This window comes from Uloborus diversus, chromosome 4 (assembly GCF_026930045.1).
Source record: "Uloborus diversus isolate 005 chromosome 4, Udiv.v.3.1, whole genome shotgun sequence".
Classification (NCBI taxonomy): Eukaryota; Metazoa; Arthropoda; class Arachnida; order Araneae; family Uloboridae; genus Uloborus; species Uloborus diversus.
The window spans coordinates 41629953-41657679 of record NC_072734.1 but is presented as its reverse complement, the minus strand read 5'-3'; the positions used below and the strand labels follow the sequence as shown (position 1 = coordinate 41657679).

Here is a 27727-nt window from a genome sequence, read left to right as displayed (position 1 = left end):
GCCCATTTTTGTGAGGGAGGTGGTAAATTTTCTTTACACACTTGACATCCACCTCCCTCCCATACTAGTACTTTCTCTGCCTCCTCTCCCTGACCCTTTCGCTCCGACGCAATAAGGCTTGCTTGCCCATGTGTATCAGCGTTTCTCTCCTCAGTGAAACACGTGCAATCGCTGACTCATCTTCCCTCCTCCCTCTTTGCTTCACTTGTCGCCCAAGGTTGAAGGATTTCCTGACCCCTTCGCTCCCCCGCGATAAGGCTTGCTCGCACACGTGGATCAATCGCTGACTCACCTTCCTTCCCCCTCTTTGCTTTACTTGCCGCCCAAGGTCGAAGGATATTCTGTCATTTTGCTCCGAAGTGATAAGGCTTGCTCACGCATGTGGATCAGCATTTCTCTCCCCAGTAAAACACGTGCAATCGCTGACTCACCTTCCCTCCTCATCTTTGCTTTACTTATTGCCCAAGGGCGAAAAATTTCGCAAAATGAAAGCAAACGATGTGGTGCCATCTGTTAGCAGCATTTTCAACTTTTTTTTAAACTTGAAAAAAAAAAAAACCACTGTATCCACTGCATCCGTTATATGCGCCGCACCAGCAATTTTTAAACTTTTTTTCTTGTATGCGCCGCGGAGCTTATTCCCGAAAATACGGTAGTCAAACCTTGCAAAGCCATTTGTATCTTTTCAAAGTTCGCAAACTTTTGCCAAGGTGGAAAAACCCTTGGTAAAAAAAAAAAAAAAAAAAAAACCCACAACATCTGCTCTTTGACTTGAGCTGCAGGAAGTTTTCGATACAAAAATCAGGATAGCATTTAAAACTTTGTTACGGAATATCTAAAGTAGCTAACACTGATTATCAGTAGAACCTTTTTTTGGGAAAACAGTTGATGAGTAGCTATCATAAAAGTTATTAATGAGTACAATAAACTAAAAATTGCAGTACCATGATAAATTTTAACTATCTTAAATAGTTACTATGAAATAAGAAAACGGAAAAAGAAAAAAAAAAGAAAAGCTGTATTTATTTACCAATAAAGCCTTGGACATCTTGCGGGCAACTGTGATCAGGCCAGTCTGTGTATTGAATGTGCCATACTGATCTTTGTTGGTGGGATGTAATGTGACACAAAGACAATGAGCATGTAACATATGTTGGCGATGACATACTAAAATTTCTGACAATCTGAAACTGAAAAAACATTAAAATTTAGTAACTTATTACATATATCAAGTTCCCTTTGATGTAACATCCATCTCTAAGATGAGTACAGTTTAAGGCGAGTACTTACAGTGGCATTGTGCGTGAAAGTTTAGTCAGCCTGAACACTTCAAGCATAATGATGAAAAATAAATAAAAATCCTTTTGTTACTGTACTTTATTTTTGAAGTAACAAACAAAAGTACATAAAAAATTGACAAACCAAAATGCGAAAAATACAAAGAAAAGAGTTACTCTCTGAGACATATTCCCCTGAACAGAGGGAAAAAAAAAACCCTGTCAAAAGGTTTAAAGCACTAAATTTTAATTTTAACAATTTCTTTATTAACGATTTTTTTTTGTAATATTTTACATGCACCAATGTTCAAAACTTATTACCATTATCATTAGTTCTTAGTTTAATTCAGGATATCGTTGCCTCAGAGCAACAGTAAGACATCTAATCCCAGTAATAACACTAAGATATCCTACTGTTGCTCTGAGGTGACGATATGATTGTAAAAGTTCTTGTAATTTCATAGACATTTTATAGCACACAGAGCTCGTTATAAAGAATACTGCTATTGTTTCAACATGAGGAGCTGAAATGTGACCCTTCACAAAATTATTTTAGTTAAAACTTGAAAAACATTTTATGTTTTAGCTTCTACATTCATTCACCACTTTTTTTAAAAATTACTATCTATTGAGCAGTTTTTTTTTGGTTTATAATTAATGTTTTATAGGAAAAAAAAACCCTTTTTTTCAAAAAGTTTGAATTTTTTTTTTTGGAAAATATTTTCATTTTTATAAAAACAAATACACTAAAATAGCAATGAGGGGGAAGAAAAAAAGCTGGATATACTTCTGAAAAACATAGTGACCTAATAAGAAATAAATACCTTTGTGCGGAAATGTAACTGGTACTCGACAACGCTTTGAAAAGAGGTTCCTTGAAACCTCAAAACACGTGTATGCAGTGATCTGCTAATTTTGTGCGTCAAAATGTTGTTGATTACCAGTTATAGTAATCTAATGTCCATGAAGGAAACACTATGCATCATTAGAATATATTAAGAACTCATAAAAGCAGGATACGTAAGGGGAAATAATGTTTTTATCATACTGTGTACTACTGCACACTTTTTTCATTTAAATTACCACTTAGTTCAATAAAAATTGCAGAATCAAAACAATCAATGAAACCTAAAATTAAAGGAATACACTTAGATTGAGCAGCTAACAGGATTTTTTGAAATTCAGGCATTAGAATGAAGTAAAGGATTTAAACTTTACGTAATGTGTCATAAATTTCTTTCTCTGATTTTTTTTTAAAAATCCACTAAAACTATACTGGTGCTCTTAATTTCAATAAACATTTAAAGTCATAATCAGATGTAAGTTTTATTGCTAATTGAGAGGTATTAAAGTTACATTGGTTCATTTCCTGTACACAACACTATAAGTAAAAGCTTTTAATATTTTGGTCCCCTGTAAATGAAAAATTTAAAAGTTTAGATTAAAATAAATAATGATAAATAATATTCGTTATACGTTGCAGACAATGGCTGAACACTGAAGGTAAAAGTTTTCTATCCTAAAGCATGCAAATATATTGTCGATTTCAACACATATGTGCTATAAATAGAATAGAACAAAAGAAAAGCTCAAAAAGCAAAATATGATGATCGATATGAGGCGGAATTAAAAATTTATAAAAGAAAAAACTATGGAAAAATTTATAAAAAACATTCAACTTTGAAGCTATCACTGGAACATGTCTCATTTTTATGTGTGGGAAAAACATTTCTAACATCAATCTAGGTATGGGACAAAATAGGCCATTCTACGTACACAACAAAAAAGATGATTCACTGGAAAAATTAAAAAGATAACAAAAAAGGAAATGCTCCCTTAATGTTTACTAGCCGCCTTGGGCGACCAGCTGGTCCGCCTTTTTACGCCATTCACCTTTTTGCACCAGGGTTGCCGCCTTCGGCGGCTGCTTGGATAATTTAGCAACAGTATTAATCAATGTTTTTCTTTATGTATCAATATTATCATTCGTCTTTTTACGCTAATGTTGCTGCCTTTGGCGGCTGCTTAAAGAAATTTCGTGGCGGTATCGATCAATCTATATCATTAGTAGTTTGAATAAAATATTTTCTAGACCTATCTCCAGTTCCGTCGTTAGGAATTATATTTTCAAATCATAGCAGCGAAGGGGGGGTGGGGGTTGAATCCCCCTCCCCCCATGTTGTTCTTTAAATAACGGGCCTGTCTATCTCTTGGTGTCTATCGACCTGTAGATTTATCATTCTCCAGATCCATGCAAATTTACCTCTTGATGGCAATTTCTATCTCTATTTATTTTTATCTAACCTCCAATCTTATTCCCTAAAAAAAAGAAAATCATGCGAAAAAGAAAGCGCGCTTACTTATTTATAAAATAGCACAAAAATGGTATCTCTGTGGTACCCGCAGTTTGCAAAAGTATAAAAACCATCAATTTTATTGAAATTCCAAAAAAAAAAAAAAAAAAAGTGACTGGGACCAAAATGATCCCATCCCGATGTGGTCCGTCTAATAAACCAAAATCGAATGTTTAGAAAAACCTTGACACCCCGTTGAAGTTCCTTAAATGACGGGCATGTCTCTTTCTTGCTGTCCATCTACTATATCGACCTCTGCATTTGTCTATTTATCTATCTATCTATACGATCTATGCGTATCTACCTCTGACAGTAATTAACAATATTTTGAAATCGTAGCGGCGCATATCCCCCACCCAACCTCCATTGTTGTTCTTTAAATAATGGGTCTGTCTATCTGTCACTATACATCGACCTGTAGATTTATCTTTCTCTAGATCCATGCAAATTTCCCTCTGATAGTAATTAACAATCTTTTTTCAAAGAAAAAAAGTATTAATTCGAAATTTTTTTTTTTTTTTTTTGTACACTCAATGTATATCTATCTACCTATTCGATCCATCTCTAAATTTTCTCATCTATCTCTATTTATTTTGATCTAACCTCCAATCTTATTCCCTAACGAAAAGAAAATCATGCAAAAAAAGCGCGCTCACTTATTTATTAAAATAGCACAAAAAATTTGTTTTGAGTTTGCCAAAGTATAAAAATCATTGTTTTTATTGAAATTTAAAAAAAAAAGCGTGACTGGGACCAAAACGATCCGATATGGTCCGTCTGATTAACCGAAATTGAATGTTTAGCAAAACATCCAAGGGGGGGGGGGGGAGAAACAAATGAAATACCTGAAAGAAAAAAAGAGAATGAATCCTTCGAAAGGAAGAAAAGAAAAAAGCAAGTTACGAACTTCAGTCAGATCACGTGGATGCGTTACGTCATATTCAAAGCGGTCAGCAGATCTTCGGTGAAGCGATAGCTCATATCTTCGTTCTGCCTTTAAAAATTTGTAAAAAAAAAAAAAACTTTTGAATATTTTTGAAAACTTTTTTCTCTGTGGAGGACGAAATGTTCTGGCTACTACATAGTAAAATTGTAGAAAATAGGTTATTATATTTTTCACGGGATGCGTTTAGAAAAAAATTAAACCCAGAAAAAAATGCAAAATAAAGGTTTTTTCAAAAATTCATAAAAAATACAAAAATTGCTCTATCTTCAAAATTTTTTTGTTCATCATATTTAGAATTAAATTTCCGACACTATAGTACAAAAAATATTTGTCTGGCGCGATTGGTTCGGGGTCTGTGAGGTTAAAAGTACTAAAAAGTGCTAAAAATCACATAAAACATTAAATAACTTTTTTTCTAATTAAAATATCGAAAATCGAAGCCCGAGGTGCACAACTTCAGCAAAAACTACACTTGTATACCAAATTTCATCTTTCTAGGCCTTACCGTTTTCCCGGGATGCGCGCCACACACACACACACAAACATCTTATTTTATTATATGTATAGATTAGCATAAATGTTGTCATTTTAATAAGAATTACTCAATTTTTCACAACAAAAATTACTTTTTCTCAGTTAAAGCAGTTTTTCCTTAGTTTCTGTTGGTTTCACGAAATTCCCAAACTTTTCCGTGATTTTTCCTTGATTGATCAAATTCCTAGGCCCTGATCTCCTGGTTCTATGGCCACCATGTTAGAAGAGTGGTTGAAACGTAAACCAGTGTCGATACTATGCCCATCAGAGTTAACAAATATTCAACAGCATGAACCATAAACATTTTACAAATTCCTAGTATTCCTAGTACTAAGTCAGATGTTAAGTTTCAAGGTCTGAACTGAGCTCTCAGAAAAAATGATTTTGGTACAGATGCTCTACCTGCTTAAGAGATAAATATTCCAAACTCTGGTACAATAAAATACTGCTTTAAAATCAGACTTAAACTATCTTGTTTTTTCTAGTCTGTCAGTTAAAACTAAAGAAAGCAGAACTTAAAGATAGACCAATTATACTCTACATGAAATAGACTGCCAGCTCAGTCAATTCCAGCTGAGGACTGCATTTTTGTGCTTATTAGCACTCATCAGCCCCGCATAGGGGTGACTGAGCTGGAGGTAGGTGGGAAACCTTTTAAGGAAGCCAAGAGTGCCAAACAAACTGGTAGCTAATACAGAATTAGCACTGACCAGATGAGTGACCGAAACAATGACTCGCTACAACTCGGATATTGAAGGCAAGGCAGGTATATTCAGTAAGTTACTGTGCTATAGCCAGGATGAGGCAGAAATACATGAAATACACAGCCAGCTCAGTCGATTCCAGCCGAAGACTGCATTGTACCGAACTACTGCTTGGGTGACTTGTCTGGTCAGTGCTAATTCTGTATTAGCTACCAGTTTATTTGGCCTCTTGGCTTCTTTAAGAGGTTTCCACCTCCAGCTCAATCACTCCTATGCCGGGATGATGAGTGCTAATAAGCACGAAACTGCAGTCCTCAGCTGGAATTGCCTTAGCTGGCAGTGTATTTCATGTATTTCTGCCTTAGCCCTGGCTATAGGGCGGAAACTTACTGAACAATTATACTATAATTATAAAATAAAGAATAAAAAAAAAGTAGGAAAATAATATTTATAGCACATTATTTTTAGAACTAAAATACATAAATCAAAGAATTTCATTAAAGTAGTTTACAGCAAATTACAAAATTACCTCTCCAATTTGCAACTTATTACCATCTTCTTGAGGCCAGTATGGGAAACATTTATCTCGACCCTGTTCCTGTAAATGTACTTAAAATGAGCTGAAGAAAAAAAGACCTTAATATTCAATAATTTATAATTCAGTAAATAAATCTAAAAGTATTTCATGTATTAAATGGTCTTGTTTTTCAATACGATTAAAAAGCTTCGAAGTTATGCATGCATACATGAAAAGCAATGGGGAAAAAAGAATGTAGGCAAAGGCATCATTGTCCACAAGAAGAAAATCTACAAATTATTCACAGCAGGGGTTAATCATCAATAGAAGTTTAGTACAAAAGTTTCAGTTCGGATACTTAGCTAACCAACACAAAATTACCTTCAAATATTTATAGATTCATGACAGACTATCCAACCTACATCATGTTGTCATGGTTGACAGGGCCGTTGCTTGGTCAAAAAACTGGAGGGGGGGAGTACGCATTTGACAGCCCCTTAATTGTTTCAAACGCATGTTCCAATATATATATATATATATATAGAAAGAGAGAGAGAGAGAGAGAGAGAGAAAAGATTTAGCTTCTGGTTTAGCAGGCCTATTACAGGGGTGTCGGAGGGCTTCCTCCGGGCTTTTATCAAAATTGAAGATATAAAAACCCAGTTTTAGACTAAGTTGGAGAGGAAGGAGAGAGGAGGGCCGATAGCCACTCCCGATAATCCCTTCCCTAATTTAAGTTCCCATAACACAATCCTACGTTACATTTCATTATGTATTGAGATGAACTTCGGGGGAGAATTTTTAAGATTGTTATTTGAAAACATGGTTTTTGACGATCTATGGTGATGTTGGGAGAGGAAAAGATTTGGGTTCATTCCGTGACAAATTTTTAAACTTCAAAGTCTAAACACGCAATTGTGAATTATTTCTGATTGTGACAGGTAAAGGAGGGGAGGAGGGAGGGGGGCGGTCTGGAGGCTCCCCAGGGAAAAATTTGAAATTTGTATTTTGAAAAATGCAGTTTTAGACAATCTATGGTGACATTAAGGAAAAAAGAGACGCAGGGTTCATCCCCATGAAATTTTTTGAAATTGAAGCCTTAAAAACGCAGTTGCAGACTTCTTTGTTAAAATTGAGTACACTGCCAGTTTCTTGAAATTAAAGCTTCGAAAACGTAATTTAAGCCAACCAATGAAGGGGGGGGGGAGTTTTAAAGGAGTTCGCGCAAAGAAATGTTTTCTAATTGAAACATCGAAAACGAGATTTAAGACATTTTCGGATGATGTTGGCGAGAGAGGAGGGGAAGGGGAGGGGGCAATCCATCAAAAAAATTTTTGTCCGTAGAAGACAGTTTTAGATTATTTTTGGTAATGTTAATGGGTGAAGAGATTTGAAGTCCTCCTCTGGTAAATTTTCAAAATTGAAATTTAAGTTACACAATTAAGTAGGCGATTTTCAATAGTGTTAGAGTGGTAGGGGGTTTCGGAGATCTCCTGTGAAAAAGTTTCTGAGTTGAAGCCTTAACAATGAAATTTTTGAGGATCTTAGGTAATATTAAGAGGAGGACCGGTTCGGTACACCTCAGGGAGTTTTTAAAAATCAAAAGTCTAAAAACGTAATTAATTCGACCGTGAATGATGATGAAAGATTAATTGAGAGGGCGTTTCTTGGGGGTTACGTTGGGAGCATTCTCACGGTTTTTTGAAAGTGCAATCCTAAATATTCATGTGTAGGCTATCTTTAATGACATTATGGCACGGGATGGGGCTTGGGAATGTTTTCTTGGATTTTTTTCTAAACTGAAGTTTTAAAAACTCATTTCCAGGTCAGCTTTGGGGTTGTAAAAAAAGGATTTAGAGTTATCCATTCTACCCTCAGTTTGGCTACAAGCATCTGTGACCCCAGAAAAAGAACTTTTAACAGTTTGAACGGATGTGGTAATTTTCTGTGATACCTTAGGTCTTATTTATTCCGCTTCATTTTATTTTAAATATGCCTCCTGCATCTATTGATCAAGCTTTGATTAACTTACGATGTTTACGTTCAAACATTTGGAACTTCTGGTGTCAGTATTCATCACAATACTTTGAATCTTTCTTAGCAGTAAATTCTCTCCCCCCCTCCCTCTGTTTGAAATGTATTTTGGCAACCCATACATTTTTCTCCACCTAGCAACGATTTTCAGGACAATATTTTTCATCAAAAAATTATGTATGGGAATTTTTTGGCAACCGCTATAAAGCCATCCTATTTATTTATTTTTTTAAACTGAAGAACCATGAAGCATGGATTTGTATAACCAGGGTCACCGAGAGACAAGGCGTGCACGTTTTGTCGCCAGTCCTCACTCCCATTATGCTAATTTTACTCTATGCACAATACTTAAATTTGAGCCAGCACATAGTTTTCGACTAGACAGACATACCCACTAAGCGGCCAAGTGTATAGAGCACTGAATACTTTTTTTTGCGCTAAAATATGTTTAAAGCGCACATTTCTGCAGTCCTTATTTTGATAATCTTAATAAAAGAGAATCATGGATGTTCCTAAATTGCATTAACATTTTCATTCAAATTTTACAGAAAAAATACTTTTTGTCATATTATTTCAATTGTTCATTTATATTTACAATTTTAATTTTTAAAAACAACGAAGAGTTTCCTTTTCTTCATTTGTTGCACCACTAAAAGGAAATTGGCGTCCCCATTTCTGAAAAACCTGAGGGGGGGGGGGTAGCACCCCCTCACACCCCTTGGTGACAATTACAAAGTGGTTAATAGGAAAGAACAAGCTAAGTCTTTGACTGTTAAACAGAAGATCAGAGTGCACAAATACAGTCTGTAAAACATTTTAAACCAGGTGTTACATCCAAAGTAAAATGAAAAGCAAATTACATTATTGGAATTTTTTTTAAAAAAAAAGAAAATCCTGATTCAATTAAGTAATCTCAAACTTTGAAGCTTCATCCTGGCAATCAAGTTTAGATTAATTGTGCAGCATAAAATAATGTACATTTTTATCTTTCTCCACAGTTTGCTTAACAGAGTTAAACTCTATCACTAGCACAAACTTATGTTGATTGTAAATCAAATATCAGAAAGTTTTTTTTTCTGAGTATGAACACATTACTTTTTGTATTTTCAATACTAGCTTATTGACGCCTCTGAAACCACTCGTAAAAGTCATATTTTTTGCTACAGATCATATTCATAATATTATAAGAAACTAAAAAGGATTCAATAAAAAGCTTAATATAGTTGGAACTTTGTTGCAAAAAAATAACGAAAATACACATTAAAATATGGAAAATAAGTACACACACTAAAAAGAAAAGGGAGAGTGGGAGGGGGGGGAATTGCACATTTTTTGCTTTTTCATTAAGCATAAATTTAAAAGGTCTTGTTTTTCTGCACAACAAAACACACTCCGATTTTTGCGATTGAATTTATTTTTTCCGCTGTTTTAGCTGTATACATATACCACAACAAAAATAAAATATCTACTTTCACTTGTTAAATTAACTACTCTAAAACAAAAGTTGGTTTAGTTCTTGCTGTTATTGTGAAGCACAAATAACAACAAGAATTGAATTTGCAATTTGTATTGCTTTAAGTAGTTAATACTGCAAGATATTAAGAATTATCTGCCTTTGTTTTCGAAAAAGATAAACCAAAATATTTGTATGAAACATTTTGTATGTAAAATTGTATGAAACAAATTAACAAGGATTACAGAAATTTTGACATGAACTAGCTATAATAAGCACACAGACAGAGTGCATGTTCATGACAGTTAATACTAGTATGTATGAATATATATTTTCTCTTACATATATATAAAACATTTCTTAAATTATCAACTAATCAAAGATTAATCACATGAAAAAAACTCACTTGAACTTCAGTCAACATTACGATGACTGACACGTGATGCTCCCAAATCATTTGCCAAAAACTGTACAATGTGTTAGGTAAAGGACCTTGAGCAGCAATATAAAACCTCAGCGTAGATCCCAGAGACAACTAAAGAGGACAAAGATTAAAAGTTGAAAACGCTTTTTTATAAGTAATATGAAGAATTTTTATTTTTTCTCAACAAAAATAAAAGCTGTCCTGCAACATAATAATTCAACATCTCCATATTTATAAAAAAAATGTTAGATCACAGGGTTATGCTTACTAGGCAGCTGTCTTGGGTGGTTGTATGGCACTAGTAATGAACCTGTTGACCATTTGATAACATGGTCAATTTGATGCCTAGTTGGCAATGATGTGAAGATATCTCCCGAAGTTTGGAGTCAACCAGTGTTAACTCATAAAAATATTGGGCACACAGACGCACACTGATTTTAACAATATAAGATTACCTAAAGGGAATGAGCTGAATTAAATATAACATTAGCTTTTACTTCAGTTAAAACAATGCGTTTTAGGTAATTCTTATAGGAATATTTTATTTATTCTTTAGTACTTCACTATTTATTATTTATAAATTTTATAAACATACTTCTATTCAAAACTTCTAAAAATCAATTTATGTATATTTAAAATAACCCGATTAAGAAATAATACTAGTATTCATTACAGTTCTCTCATGCTATTGAAGAGTGAGAAATCAATTTCTGCCATGTATTCAAAGCTTTTATAACATCATTTGGATGGCTGCCCGAAGGCTCCTGATTTTGTGGGAATTTCTTTCCTGTCTCAAAAATGTTTGACTATCACTAAAATATAGTTAAGGCGGTAACTTACAGCAAAATACCTCGCTTTTCCATCAATCTTTGAGTTGAACCACACCATTGTTGCGGTCACTTGTCTGGTGAGCTAATTCTACATTAGCTACCAGTTTGTTTGGCTCTCTTGGCTCCCTTAAGAGATTTTCCCAGTCTAGCTCAGTTGATTCCTATTCTGAGCTGATGAGTGCTAAAAAGAATGAAACTAGTCCTCGGATGGAATAACTGAGCTGGCTAGTGTATTTTTTGTATCACTAAAATAGTAAAAAAATAAAAGTTTTCTGAACTACTTTCATCCCTCGTTATCTATAATTTCTCAGTTTAAAGAAAATTCATAATTTAGTACTACAACATTTCTCAAGAGAACCCCGCTATTTTTCTTGCAAGTTTGACCATAATCCTATGAAATGCTGGCACTCTTAACAAAGTTAAATAACATGGGACATGATTATGAGCTCATCGTCTTCAGAGACTCTCACCTCTCTCATTCCGAAGGAACTCATTTGGTGTATTACAAATTGAGAGTGAGAAGTGATTTCAATGAAAAGACTGTAGGCGCGACATACATGCTACAATCAGAAATTGCAGCTTGACACTTTGAAATTGCTTAATTCTTTTTATATTGTCGCCTGTGTTATTTTCAGTAGCTGTCTCTAGGTGCTACTAACAATGTTTGAAAAGATTAGTATGAAATTTCAATACTAATTAGGGTTGCACAATTATTGGAAACTTCGCGACAATGGAAATCCTTGTTTTTTCTCAGGTTAAAAATGGAAAATTGATTTTTTTACAAATTAAAATGTTTTTAATAAATATATTTTTCAAAATGTTTAACATTTAAAGATGTATGTTATCCACCATATTTTTTCTTTTTAACAGATATGCACACAAAACTTTTACAATTGAAAGAATTCTCCAGAAGCTTTCATTGTTCAAAACACCAAGGATAATTTAATTAGACTAATCATTAATCGACCAATAATTTTGAGTAAGATGTGATTTGTTACAAACAATCAAATCAAATTTTTGACAGAAGTTAGCTTTGTAAAAAAGTTATATGCATTCATGCGTGTGAGTACATATAATACACACATTAAAAGAAAATAGATTAAAAATTTAGTTAAAGCTCCCTTTATCGAAGTTAGTGTTTTCATGTGGGATACTAAACATAAAAAACAGTTGGATCTCTATTTAACGACTTTCAAGGGACCACAAAATATCCTAATTGGTCCTAAAATAGAATGTTTCTAAAACTACAGTGGAGCAACCGGGATCTTGTAAAGTTGTTGTTAAATAGAGCATTATTAAACAGAGAGTCCACTGTATTTACCAAAAAAAAAAAAAAGCATTGGAATGTAAATGTTATAAATTTCTAAATACATGTTTTTGCTAGAAATTCCAAAATTCTTCCAAACAAAAATCACCCTTTGTTTTTAATATTGTATGAAGAAGAAAGCCACAGAACAAAATCACAATGAAACTCCCCCCTCTGGCAATTAAAACTCATTAGGTTAAAAAGGTAATTAAGTGCAATATTAATTCAATTCTTTTCAAAGATTTTCTATTTCTAATTCATTTAAATTTCAAATATTTATTTCAGTAGAAATTATTTTGTGCTTTGATCATTGATTAAAAAAAAAATAAATAATAATAATGCTAAAAATTTTAAAAGGGAAAAAAAAAAATTCAGGTTTTAAAATGCTTTAAACCAATGGGGTTTGAACTGACGGGGTTGCTGTCATAGAGCAAATGCTTTCACAATTATGCTACTTTAAGTAGAATGCCTAAGTGAAACTTTATATGCCTCGAGTCATATACTGCACCAGCACAGCTATTTAATTAGCATATACAGGAAATAAGCTCTTTAAATGAACCAAAATATTCAATTCACAGTCACTGATGTTAAGTATATGTAGAAATTTTCTTTAATTTTTATTATCATCATTTTTTGTGATTTCTTGAAGCATGAAAATAAGAGCAGAATACCAAAGTGTTTTAAATGTTTTTATTTCTTTTAATTTTTTTCTTTCTTATTTTTTTTAAAAGTTACTTTTACAAGAAAGTGGAAACAAAATCAAAAATATTGTTCACCCCAGGAACTCTTTGGTTTAGTTAGATAAATAGCATTAGTTCCATTAAATCATTTTTAAGAAGCTTAGTTTAACTTCATATAAAAAAAAGCTGCTTCTTTAAAGGGTTCAACATATACTAAAGTTCATTTTGAAGCAAAACATTTCGATTGTTCGAGATGCAAAGACCAAAAACCTTGCCAACATGAACTCCATATTGAAAATTTTCCATCTCACGATACCTCACTGCCTCTTAAATGCATAAGATAAAATTCCGAAAATGGATTATTTTTCCTGATTTTGTCCAATGCATAATATACCAGCAGTGTTTTACCTGATCTCACTCCCTTCCAAAAAGCTGGTACTTTAGTCTCTGGCGAGAGTTTGAATCATTACTAGGTATTATCTAATGCCCTTATATCTATTTAAGCAACCTAAAACAGCCATCAAGAGTCTGGGATGGGAGGATTTAATTCATTTGAGATGTGTTAGCATACAATACCACAAATGGTGAATTTAAAGTAAAGTCAGAAAAAGCGACTCACACTGATATGGGAAGCATTGATATAACCTGTAGTATTTTCATTCGTTGGAGTAAGGCGAACTCTGTTTTCTTCATAAGGGAACACATCTTTGAAACGATTTCTAGATAAGTTTTCTGGTAACAAGGCTGTGGTGAAATCTGCATTTGGTTTCTTCTTAATGACACGTTCAAATTCTAAGAAGACTTGGCCTTCAGCTATTCTATTTTCAAGGGCTTGAATCTTTGAAATAAAAAATATAATCAGTTTAAGGCAAAAGCATACAAGGTAGTTCAATACATAGTCTTTAATTTTTTAAAGATTTTTAGTTGCTAAAAGCAGAACTACACAAAAGCTGAAACATCATAATTTATTTTAAATAATTTACAGTAAACTCCCGATAACGGACAAGCATCTCGGAAAGAAATACTGTATTCAACTAAAATTTTAAGCTAATGCAAATTAAGCAACAGTGAAACTAGAAGAACAAATTGAAAGCGAAGAAGACAAGCCCAACACACAGGTCTGGATGACTCATGAAACTGCTCTACAACACGTTGATAGACTGTACTAAGTTTTTAGAGAGGCAAGATGGAGTAAAGTTAGATGAAAAACTGGTGCTACGGAAAATGCTGTCAACAATTAAGAAAATGGAGGTTTTTTTTTCAGTAATCACGATTGCTTATTGTTCTCACTTGACCGTCCTTGATGTTGTGGTTCTTTTTTCAGCTTGGACCAGAAGCCTATGCAGCACCACCACCCACCGGCACGGCTCCTCTGGTCCTGAGCACTGTCCCCCATAATCCCCTCCTGCTAACTGACAATTAGCGACGGTACCCATGTCCTACACAAGCATGCTCATACATATTCACACTCACACATGCATTTACACACATGCCTTTACACACACCTACATGCACACACTTAAGCCTACACACACACTTAGCTTTACACACATAACCAACCAGGAGGAAAGATATGTTTGAGGCGGTTGGCGTTTCTAGAAACAATAACTCCAATGAGTAGGGTCTTGTTGCAACTCGTGATTGCGAAAAACATAATTTGAATTCAAAGTTTTAGAATTCAAATTAGAGTTGATTGGGAAAAGTGGGGGTCATAGCAAGGGCACCCATATAGGGGGGCAAGGGGGGGGGGGCTCAAGCCCCCCTTAGAAGTTAGAACTTCCTTGCTTTTAGTACTTTTTTCTTTGCAAAAATGTAAAAACAGTTCTTCTCCAGCCATTAATGAATAAGTTATTAAAAATGTCAAATTTTAATGACTCTAATCTGTCCTGAAATCTGCTTCAATGGGGAAAATGTCCTGCTAAACCATGATTAAAATATCTGAGCCCCCCCCCTTACAATTTTGCATATGGGCACCCATGGGTCATAGGTCTTTTTTTCTTTTTTGCAGCAAGAAACTAAAACAAATGAATGATTAAAAAAAAGTAAATTTTAAAGTTTGTTGCTTTTCCCCCTACATTTGGTAGAGAAGTCTGAGGCGTAAATTAGCAAATAAATTAGCTTACCGATAATAAGTACTTTTTCTTCATTGCTTCTATTTTCTTTTTTGTGCATAAAATACAATTAATTTTTACTTTCTTCAATATCTAATATATAGAAGAAAGTATTGGTTTCGTGTAAATTTTTGAACTTTAAAAGATTTGAACGTTTTGAGATGTGGCAAGTCCATTTCGACCATTTTTGGAAAATGTCTGTGTGTGTGTCCGTATGTATAGGACCGGTTTTTTGTGGCCGCTCTACGACAAAAACTACCGTATGAAATTAAACGAAATTTGGTACACTTATGTGACCCTGTGTGAACTTGTGTCCATTGGTTTTTAGCGAGAATTCCTCCAAGAGAGAGGGGGTGGAGAAATGGAACGTTTCTTGAGTAATGCATGCCTGCTACTCCCCAGGAAGTAACTGGCAGAACCAAACAACATTTGGTCTATATGTTGCCCTTAACGTGTACAGGTGCTGATTCAACTTTGGTGACAATAGCTGAAACATGGGCTGAGCTATAGAACATTTTTTGTCGTCACTTGTGTCTGGTATATCTCAAAAAATAATGAACGGAATCAAACAAAAATTTATCGTAGCCCTTATTTATCAAGTAACCCTTAGAGAGTACAAGAGCTGATTTTATTTTGGCGTCAAGAGCTGCAAAGGGGGGTGGTGCAATCAAACTTTCTTTTTTTTTCCCATTGCTAATGCTATAGCTCAAAAAGTAATGCTACATTCTAGATGAAATTTGGAATAAATGTGAACCTATATGTAAGCAAGAGTTAGTTCCATTTTGGCACCAATCGCTCCAAGAGGTGCTGATTTTTTTTTTGTTTTGCGAATAGAAATTGCTTTATCAACGCAACAACGAGAAAGATAAATCGTAATAGACTGTTGTCTGCCTATTTCTCGTGATTTTGATGGAAATGAAAGGAAATATTTTCTCAATCATTTAAAATTTTAAACTGTTGCCATCTTATGTTTGTTAACAAATAAAACTTGTAATAAGTTCAAGCAAGGTTTTTAAAATAACTTTCAATTTTCGCTCTTTGCTTTGCTTTCGCCATAATTTGAAAACTGGGACAGTCTGCAAGTTTTGTGTGCGCAATTTTATTTTTCTGGGAATATTGCTTTTTCCTCAAGCATGGGGAGGGGTTAGAATTCGTAAGAAATATATAGAAGAAAAATTTCGTGATGACCACCACATACCAGTTAATGTATGTACTGCACATATTTCCACTGCTTGCATTATGCTTTATGTACACTACAACTGTTTCGAAGTAAAAACAATTTTTATCTAACTTTCCCCACATTACGAATCTTTTACGGGTTATGTGCAGTACGGATGTTGCTCACTTCAGTGGATATCATGCAGCTTGCTTCGTTGGAATTTTTAAGGAGTTTTTTTTTCATTTTTTCGAGCGTTCTTTCTTTTTTTTTTTGAAGGCTTTTATTCTGGATGGGTACTTTGTCACACTTCAGGGGTGCGCCATCCGTTTATGGGGGAGAGGGGGGGGGGAACCATGAAATTGCATTTCTAAAATTAATAATTGCAGTGAAGATCATGAAAAAATTTCGCTGATTTTAAACTTTTCTAAAGTACAAAATGCCACACAATGATATAGTAATGTCAGAAGAATAATTCTAAAAGATCTCAGTGGGATCGATAACCAATTTAGTTGTGACTAGAGTTATTAAACTGTTTAGAGCACTGGGGTGATATATAAAACAAAATCCCTGTGCAGTATAAAAAAGTACAAATTGACTGAAGTTTACCTCCTTCTTCTTAATTGATTCACTCCAACTTTTCTAAATTTTTTTGCCATTATCGTAAGGGGGGATAAACTGAAATTGCCAACGGTGAGACGGGCAATGCTGCAATTCTGCACCCTCCAAGTCGGTGGGGGTCCTCATTTGCAAACATCTAGCTGCCTCTCTTTTACGCAAGTGGTTATGTGAATTATGCTAAATATAAAAACATATACTTGAAACACTATCTGAAACTTTTGAGTACATTATGCAATAAAAAAAAAATGATAAAGGTGTCACAACAGCTACCTAACGATCCATCGCAGTGACAAATTTAAGTGGTCCAGAACCTGTAGTGATTCAACGATAGAAGAAGTCTTGCTGAGAGCAACAAGCAATACAACAGTAGAATGCTAAATACTGCTCTTTTCTCTCTACGGGTAACTCAAGTTGGTAGTGGTGTTGCTCGCCGATACTGGTCGGTCGCTGATAATAAGGTGAAATGTGTTGAAGCCTTTAACGTTGGGGTAGTAACATAAAAGGATATGGAAGGCAAAAAATTTAGCTGCATTTCTTTGTAAAGGAGGTATGCAGTTATGTCTCTAGCTTCTGTTACGAGTGTAGTTACTATCTGTAGACATGTGTAAGCCCAAACCATCTTTTACACCGAATAGTATGAACAGTAAAAAAGGTAGAACAACAAATTGCTAAAAACTTCTATTACGAGTTGTGCGCTGATCCTCCATCAGTATTCAATGAATCTGGTTTCAGAAGGAAAGAAAACCTGTATGGTTAAGGTGTTATTATCTGAAGCAAAAGATCCATTAATGCCACCATCACAAAACAAACAACTGGTGTCATATATGTTATAGATGGAAGATACCTGCTTGTTCATGTTTTTTTCGGTAATGATCTGCAAGCTTCAAGGAAATATGCCAGCAATGCAGTGTACATATCACTTGTAAGTATGGGAAAGCTAGTGTCATTTTTGATGAGTACAAAGAAGGAGAAAGCACCACAAAAATATCTGCGTCCTTTTACAACAGCCAAGCCTTCCGCTCTAGAAGACCTTCTTTGTCTCATATCTTGTGCTTGCTGTGAGAGGTTCATTGGAAAAATGTAAGTTTGATAAGTCTGAAAGTGGATTGAAGTGCTCAACTATATGCACAAACTGTTAGACATAGCTGCAACAATATTGATTTTGCTGAGGATCTAGATTCCAAAAAAGATCTTGATGACAAAGACTTTTTGTTATAAGCTTAGTAGAAATCATTTGGAAACTCCAGTTCTGATGGAGATTTTATCTCAATCTGATGACGTATTTGAGGCATGCATGTTATGATACAAACTAAAAATTTTGCTTTTAAGTACTGCAAAAAAGCAATATAGTAAAAGAAAAAAAAAACAGTTCTGCATAATTTTTCTGACCGTTTAATCAAATGTGCCATCAGAAGGGGGGGGGGGGAGAGGGGGGTAATCTTTAAGTATATTATTTTGTTTTGGGAGATGAGCTACTGTTCTTGTGGGATGGACAGACCTGATTTGATGCATTTTAAATTTACATGAAATAATACTTCTACTTGAAATGGAAAGGAGAGGGGGGAGGGGGATTGGTATATTATTTTTTTTTGGGGGGGGGTGCTGTAGCTTTGGGAGGAGGGGTACATCGCACTTGGAGGATGGACACACTTGATTACTTACTTTAACTTTTCATAAAATAATATTTCCACTTGAAATGTATGGGGGGGGGATGGAGGTACTGCTTTGTTTTACGGGTATAGGGGGGCTCTGTAGCATAGGTGGATTGCGTTATCCCTCTTGGGGGATAAACACTTATTTTCATGCTTTTAAATTTAGTATGACATAATATTCCCCCTTGAAATTTACTCTAAAAAGTCCGAAAAAATGCTCAAAACTGTAATTTTTTGATGCCCTCCATTCCGAAACCCGACACACAATGGGGTGGGACTCTTTATCTGTTCTTATTGGGAGGGTAATAAACAATTTGCAACAGGTTTAAACTTTTTTTTTTGGATGTTTGGGTCCAACCCCTATTTTTACTGTACTATATCTTTGGTTTCGATGGATTATCATCATTTTTAAACAGCCAGAAAAGCTATTTAAAAATGAATTTAGTCATATACAAAACAAGCAAGAGCTTTGGGTCCTGCTTGGACAGTTCCAGTAATTTGCAAAAACTTGCTTGATGTTACAAGTAATGTACTGTATGACTCTAAATGCTGCTTGAAATAAATTCTGGGATTTTAACATTTAGTTTATTTAATGTGACAATGCAGCACATTTTATAGTTGAAACAGTCAAAAAAATTGAACAAAACCCCACATGTTTTCAAATAAGATATTGTAAAAAAATAATATGATTATTTTCCCAATACACAGCACCACCTAAATTTTGCTTAAAAATATATGCTGCAATAGTAGTGGCCTTTTGGTGTTTGCTAATACAAGTCATGACCATTTTCTAATGTTGAATAATCATTTTTTTTTTCAAATAGCTTTGAAAGCATACAAGATATTATATTTAGAGAAACAACACATGAAGTTGAGTAATTTTATTTGGAAAAAAAAAAAAAAAAAACTTACTCTAGAATCCATTGGAATTCTTGTCTCTTCAACTTGTGAAATAAGAATATCTGGCCTTGAAATGCAAAGACCATTCATAGCAGCCAACAACATGGGACCCATTGAGTGCGAGTCTTCCCTTTGAGGAACACTTGAATTTCTTTGAGAAGCAACATCGCATCGAGATAAATTAACAGCAGCAGCTGTACTTGCAGAAGACAGGTTGTTGATACTAAAATGATTGTCTTGCTTAGCAGGGACTTGATGAATAGGTTCCGAGAGATGATTGACAGAACTGTCCGTAACGGTTGCAGTAGGGTTGTAGTTCTGGTACGTATGTATGGGTAAACTAGTCTGAGAACCAACTTTTTGAGATGAAGCTATTGTCTGATGGGGTATAGCATTTGATGTTACTATTTTAGCGCAGCCAACAGAAGTAGGCTCATAAGAATGACTTCGATAAATTTCAGGCACTACCTTACGTGGGGTAAATTGTGACGTATCTGGAGGTCTGTAAGCTAAGTTAGTGAATCCAATAGCATCATCACGTAGGTGGACATTAGAGTTCAAATTTTTTAATGGAGTGGCATCAGGACTAGAGCAAGGTAGTGATGTCTGTAAGAGAAATGCAACATGATTTAGTGAAGTAAAATGTTTAAAATAATTTCATTTAATGAATGGAAATCAATCACTTTAAGTTTTAAGAAAAATATTTAATATATGTAAGAAAAATATTATACATCATGCGATGGCAACTAACTTCCAAATCACTCAAATTAAAACAAAATTGCATTAGCAATGATTAAAAATATCTTCAGTAAACAAATCACAACAGTGCATGTTCAAAAACCACTTACAAGCAGTCATTCTACACAGATTGGGACATTTGGACACAGGTGCACAATTCAATAGAAACATTTAATACTTAAAACACAAGGAATGAACCACCTTTTGTCTGTGAAACTAAAACCGGCTAAACTACCAAGAATGTACATAGTACATACTACAAGTTATAACATTGTTAGACCTCAAACAAAAAATGTTTTTCTCACAGTAAGTTGATTTGTACTTGCATACAGTGACAAATTCGCTAATTCATCGCTTCAAGTTTTACAAAGAATTTTAAGTTGTGTAATTAATATTGAATAACCCCATTCTTTAATTTATTGCTATTTTAAATTTTTTTATCGCATTAATGTGTTTACAAATCATTAATAACTGGGGGGGGGGGCATCAGCACAAATTACAATTTTTAAAACTGAATATTAAATTCACAAACCTGATGACTGCTGGTAAGATCAGGAGTACTAGAGCTTGACCTCTGTTTATATGGATAAGGAGGAGGTGGTTTGAACTGATACATCACATGAGCATTTAAAAGACGTTCCGCACATGTTGTACTTTGAGTTGCCAGATCAGGTGAACTATATGTGTGAAGTGGCAAATGCAAACTAGGAGCAGAAACATGGTCCTGGTTCCTAAAAGGGAGATATCTATGAAATTTGATTCATGACACATAATCTAAAACAATTTCAAAATATTTTATAAAAAAAAATGCTAAAAAACTGGAATTATTTTCATTCCTTTAATAAGATTTTGTGATAACAGTCTTTTTGAATAGCACAGGGTGGGAAAATACAATGAGACTTGAATTTTAAAGGTATAAAATATATAAAAAATGAGAAAATTGCCAACATACACTTCTTGAGTAACTAAAATGAAAGATATGAACATAGTCTTAAGAGTAATATACGCAAAAAGAATAAGGGGTTCAGGGTTCTCTCACAGAAATTTTCTGAAATTGTAATTCTAAAAACACAATTATGGACAATCTTGATTACGTTAGGAAGAGGGGAGGTTTGAGGGCCCTCCCCTCAGAATTTTTTCAAAATTTGAAGTCTAAAACACCATTTTAGGCCATTTTTGAAATGTTAGGGAAAGGGATGGCATCCCAGAATTCTTTGCAGCAGTTTTCTGAAACAGAAGGTTCAAAAATACAATTTTAGATCTTAAATGATATCAGGAGATTCCGGTTCTCTTCTGGAATAACTCCAAAACTAGCTCTACAAACACAACTTTTGATGATCTTGGTTGTGTTAGGGAGTTCAAGGTTCTCCTATGGGTTTTTTATGAAACTGAAGCTCTACAAGCACAATCCTAGACAATCTTGGGAATGTCAGACAAAGGGGAGTTGAGGTCTTTGCACTTGGAAAGTTTTTAAAATTAAAATCTTCAAATCCTGATTGTAGATCTTTTCGTACTGTTATAGAAAGGATGGTGTTTAGAGACCCCCCAGCAATTGTTTGAAATGAAAGTTCCAAAAATTCAGTTTAAAATTATCTTAGATCAGCTGTCGGCAACCAGTCGATCGCGATTGACCGGGCAATCTCGAGCATATTTGCAGTCAATTGCGACAATAATTATATTTTGCTTGGTTTCTATTGGAGTAACATTTTCTGAAATAAAATGAGGTTTAACGTCCAAGTTATTTTAAAATTTACAAACTTTTTAAGTTCAGCAAAACTTTTTATGGTCACTATTTTATCAATTTTAAAACAAGGTGAAATAACATGGGTCATAACATGGGTAAAACATGAGTGAAAATATTTCTATGTGAAATAACAGTGTTCACATAACATTATTTTATCAAATTAAAGCAACTATTATATAAGTAGTAAAGTCTATTTTGATAAGATTTTGCCTATAGTTTGAAGTTAGTATAATCTTCACTTAATTGCGAATGCAACACGATCATTTACACCCCCCCCTTCCAAGTCGATCTTCGTATTCACCGAACTTGGATAGTAGATCTTCAGTCAATTTAGGTTGACGACCGCTGTCTTAGATGATGTTATGGGAAGAGGTTGGAGGGGGGGGGGGGGGTCCTTTGGCAATGTTCAAAGATTAAGCTTCAAAAACATAATTCTAGGCAATTTTGTTCATGTTAAAAGGAGGAGAGTTTCAGGGGTGCAAGTGGACTCAAATAAAACTTTCTGAAGACTGAAATTTTCGGATGAAAATTTGCATAGGTTAGTTTCAAAGGCATGTCTGTAGCTCTCTAGAATGTCCTCCAAATCAGAGATGATTGGGTAGAGACCACTAGGTCACGTGACATGGAATGAATCTGTGATGTTTAGCTTTTTGCAGCAATTTTACGCACCTTTGCTACCTGCTTCATGCCAAAGCCAGTGCGACTCAGCTTAATGAATAAAGAATCTTACTTGCTCTGATGTTCTTACGCAAAAAATTTTTGGGCCTTTATACTATGATGTAGGTCTAGCACCTCTCTTGGTTCTTGAACTAATAAGACTTTTGACCTCATTAGTCTCTGCTAACCTTCTCAATCCATCAGAAAATGCAAATGTGGACAAAAAAGCAACATTTGTCCTGTTTTTAAAGATCTTGTTTTTAAAGGGGGTTAATTTTCCCACAGTTGCCGTGGCAAAATGAAAAGGTCTAATTTTTAAAACTGGACGGAAAGTAGTTATGATGTCAATGAAATAGACTGCTGAAAACAAGAATCGATATTACATGATTAAGTATTTGCTGTAGTAAGTAAGCTGTAAGACGTAAATAAAATTGTAAAACTTATCCAGGAGTATTGTTTGGTTATCTCAAGCATGTCACCTAACTGTATAATAATACTAACTCACGGGAATTCTGATGCTTATTACAGTTACTGTCGAATGCTGGAATAAGAAGTTGAAGACATTATCATGTACATATTTTTTCCACAACAAATAAAACCTGTAATATCTGCTTTTTAATGAAATGTAGTATTAAAGGGAGACATAAACACAGACAACTAATAATTGATGCAATATAAGAACTGTAATTTTGATACAGTAAGAGAAATGTTGCTGTTGAAAAGCTTAAAAACCAAGTGAAAGTCATAATACATAAGTTTCTACCTAAATACGGCATATTAATGTTTACATGAGCAATTAACAAAATGTAAAGTTGTGATACTTAATATAACTATGCACTAAATTGACTTAAATTTTAAAATATACTAATATTTAAAATTAAAGTGTTTCAAAATATAAAATATTTCAATACCTTATTAATGTATTATTATTATCACACATATTTTTGTTTCTACTTAGCTCAGAAATATCCAGGTGTGACAAATCAGTATAATTTTTATACTGATTATAAGACTGTGCGGGAGCTGGTGTGTCTGAATAAGCTTGAGATACATCCAGTTGGCTACTACTTGTAACAGTATGTGATGGAGGTGACTGACTAGCTGACATATCGCCTGCACTGCCACAACTGTAAAAATAATTAAAAATAACATAAAAAATAGTGGTTCGAGAAGAGTAATATCTTTTATCTATTTGCCAGTACAACACTGGGGAAACGAAATCACTTTCAGCTACAAAAAAGGACTTACTTTCCATTTTGAACAGTATATGGCAGACATGAAATAAAATCTGAAATTATAATCCTTTCCCTAAACTGAAATATCAAGTAAGCATTTTATTTGCACCTTTTAAACAATGCGCTCAATATTTCATCCACTCAATGCAACAGTATTTTATGCAATAAAGACCCTGGCTAAAATTTTATCCTTTTGTCTTGAAAGAGAAAGGTTTGGACATTGCTTCATGTAGCTATTTGTCTTCTTCCAGTGATACCAGCTATTCTACTGTTTTTAGGGTTAGGAAACTTTTTATTTAAAGCTTCTGCATAGTTAAATGCAAATATTCTGGCTGAAACATAGGACAGGCCACATTGTACCTATTTAAAATGATTTTATTAGGCATGAAGATGGCTTTTTTTTCTTCACTTGTAAAGACACGTTGACTCAGCCACATTTCAGTCCAAACTTAACTACGTGTCTTATGCACAAGCAAAGAATGATAGTAACAGGTTTTATAAGTTATTTAAAAATTATTTTAAGCACCCTATTTCTTCAACTTTGTGCAATAACTTATATAAATATATATGTAAAATAGGAGCACATTTGGACTGTACATATGTGTTCCCTAAGCAGTGTCAAAATGTGCTCCATAGCTAGATATTTATAATTTTGTTAATCCAGCCTATTAGAAATTATTTTTGGTCAATTTGATCAATATATTATTATATTCTATAAATAAACTATTTACTTTTATATCATTAATTTTCATTATGTAATATAAAGATTTAATTATTAAATTAGCAAACAAACCAATCCAGCACATATTATTTTTAAATTTCAAGACTGATAGATTGCCATGATGTTTCACACATGTTTTTGGAAAGTGGAATACAGTGCTTGTTTTCATAATTTTCATATTGTTTTATAAGCTTCGGAAAATTGAGTTGTCCATTATGTGTCCGCCTCTCTCTAATTGGAAGAGTAGCCTCTATCATTGGCTACTCTTTAGGAATTTAAGCTGTTAATTAAGAGGATGGATTAAAAACATTGACAATATAACATTCTGAACTCTATAACTTTAACTTTGTAGAATAAAAGTTTCTTAAACATTTGTCTCACAGTAATTACACCATAAAATTCACATTTTAACCTATTTTGAAAGCTAACACTCTGGTTTTTATTTTTTAATTCTAATACCATGCACCCCTCTCCCCCTGGTAAGAATAAGCTATAAATCAATTCATATAAAAAATAATAATAAATAAAAAAAACTTACTTTGGCATACCATACTTCAATTTAATGGCTGTATCGTAATCTGGTGCTTGGCGATACAAGGGCAACACTGAACAAACCGGCTTTGATTCCAACAAGCTTCCAGTTTCATTGATATTTAAATGACTTTGTTGATGCATGGAAGCATCGGATAAGGAAACACGTCTTAGAAGTGACAAGTTGCTCTGAGAATTGTAACTTTGAGGTAGAAGTTGAGAATATGCCGGAGAGACGGAATTTGAGCCAGAAGAGATATGCAAGCTGCTTGCATTCAATGTTGTTATGCTGTTGCGTTGAATCGATGGATTAGACATTGCTGAAATTTCAGGGCTATGATTCCCCTCAAATATTTGGCTACAGGAACTAGTTGCCGGTAATGTTTCACTATACCCACTATCTGTATGATAAACACCTAAACCATCTGAAATTGACAAGCAATTTAAGAGAAAAATAATAAAAGAATATAAATTTACAATATAAAAAAAAACACCTTCCAGTTTCTGACTATAGTTGGGGGCAAACCTAACCTGGCAGCATTATAAAGGCTAAACAAATCCTTATCCTACCGTTACAACACTGCTAGGTTAAGTTTGTTCCAACTACTGTCTATGAGAATATTTATTTTAATTTGAAATAAGATATTATTCTCTGAAGCAAAATCATTTAAAATTTTAATTTTAGAAAAGTATTACCTAATGAGTCTTGACTTTCTTGCATATGCAGCACACTTCTAGAACCTTTTTCATTTTGCTATAATAAAATATTTCAGAAATTAGACTTCATTCGATTCAGGTAAATGCATAATTGTTAAATTTAACAGTTATATACAAATCATCATGCTTTTATATAACCATAAAAAAGTGAGAGTAAATAGAAACTAATCTGTGTAAAGTCTTATTAAAACAAAACTATTAACTTCAAAAACATGCAGACTTTTAAAATTTACTCAAAAACAAAAGAGTCTAAATCAGATTTACGACCAAACCGCACGACCGTGAGGGTCACGAATCTGGACGAAACTCTGGATTTAGGTTAATTCCCACTAGATATGAGCCCAGGTAAAGCGGTTTGACTGCATAAGCCCTAATTCAGTCGTAATAGGGATTCAAAGTTTCTAGTTTAGCTCCAGAATGCAATGGATTTTACTTGGAAATTAACATTTTTTTTACTCTTTTCTTGATACTGCATGGCAGTATCATCCAACTAAATACATTCACAGCACAGAATAAATTCCACAGCCCCTACGTAGTACTAAAAAGAGACGCAACAGATGATAGGAAAGCAAGTATTGCTCCAAAATTTTCCAATTCCAAAGAACACGCTATTGCAGTTTCGGGGTCAAACCAGCAAAGTTAGACCCTACTTGCAGCCGAACTAAAGCCTATGCAGCCAGGGTTGGGTTTTTTGCCGGCAAAAAGGTATTTTTGCTGGGACAGTGAAAAAAACCATGGCAAAAATGGAAAAAACCGGCAAAAATGGAAAAACCGGCAAAAACCTAATTGCAAATAAAGTAGCATTATCGTGTTAATCAAGAAATAGTGACAATATAATATAAATAATGCACTTTAATATTTTAGTTATGTCTCTCCATGTTACTTCTAATTTATAAAGTGAAAAATAAATAAAAAACAAATTTTGGGATTGCAAAACTTAAGATTTTAAATGTTTGCCAAAACAATTTTTTCAGAATGAGCCAATTCCTTCAATGCTAAAACAAAGAATGTTTATTTAAGCAGGGGTCTGTCCAGGATTTTTCACAGGGTCCGTTTTTTGTGAAAAATCAAATAATTTTGTGAAAAGTGAATTAATTTTGTGAAAAAACAAATAATTTTGCAAAAAAAATGTTAAATCAAAATTTTAGAATTTAGAGTGGGCACAAACTGCATCATTTCAACTTAAAGTAGTGTGTTTTCCTCTTCCATGTTGAGAATATCATTCTGGGGTGTTTTTCTAGTATTTGGCGGGGGGGGGGCGGCATCGCTCCCTCAAGTAGCAATATTTATCTACCAATTTACATTATGTTAAATTATACTAGAAATATTTCTGAACAGCATTTAAAATAATTGTAACAAAAATAAATAAATTAAATAAAATTCAGACGGGGGGTTCAGCATTTAACTTTTTGACCCAAGACACTTAAAAAAGCACAGAATTTCGTTCAAAACTTATAAATTCCGTGATTTTAATAAAAATAAAGAGAAATTTTATTTGTTTACTTCTTAACAAAGGGTACTAAACACCAAAAATTCAAAAAATTGGAATCCCATAGTGGATGCAAAGAGATCGCAATTTTCAAAGTGAAGGCATCAAAGGTATAAAAATGGCTTGTAAAAGAAATATTTTTGATAAAATTATTTTTAAATTGCATTTTAGAGTCCTATGATAAACATATCATTAATGTCTGTGGACACAGTTAAAGCAAAAATAAAATTAACCCATTGTTTCAGCATTTTAATTTTTGACTCATAAAAGAAAATGCAATTTTGCTTTAAAAATTTAAAGTGCGTGTTCTAACAAAAATAGACTTTTCATTTATTTGCATCTTAATAAAGCGAAGTTAGTTTAAAAAAAAGAATAAAATAGGATTCTTTTATCGGA

At 33.7% G+C, this 27727-nt stretch overlaps 1 protein-coding gene across 1 annotated transcript in view; it reads right to left on the bottom strand.

Annotated features, from left to right (window-relative positions):
* Positions 1-27727, bottom strand: part of LOC129220073 (tyrosine-protein phosphatase non-receptor type 21-like) — a 53438-nt gene that overhangs the window by 5431 nt on the left and 20280 nt on the right. The window contains exons 11-18 of the mRNA XM_054854410.1: positions 25822-25879; positions 25133-25550; positions 20770-20968; positions 19512-20105; positions 13679-13897; positions 10226-10354; positions 6345-6413; positions 1031-1190 (exon numbers count right to left, since the gene is read on the bottom strand). Coding sequence (XP_054710385.1) covers positions 1031-1190; positions 6345-6413; positions 10226-10354; positions 13679-13897; positions 19512-20105; positions 20770-20968; positions 25133-25550; positions 25822-25879 — 1846 coding nt within the window. The remainder of the gene's footprint in view (positions 1-1030; positions 1191-6344; positions 6414-10225; positions 10355-13678; positions 13898-19511; positions 20106-20769; positions 20969-25132; positions 25551-25821; positions 25880-27727) is intronic.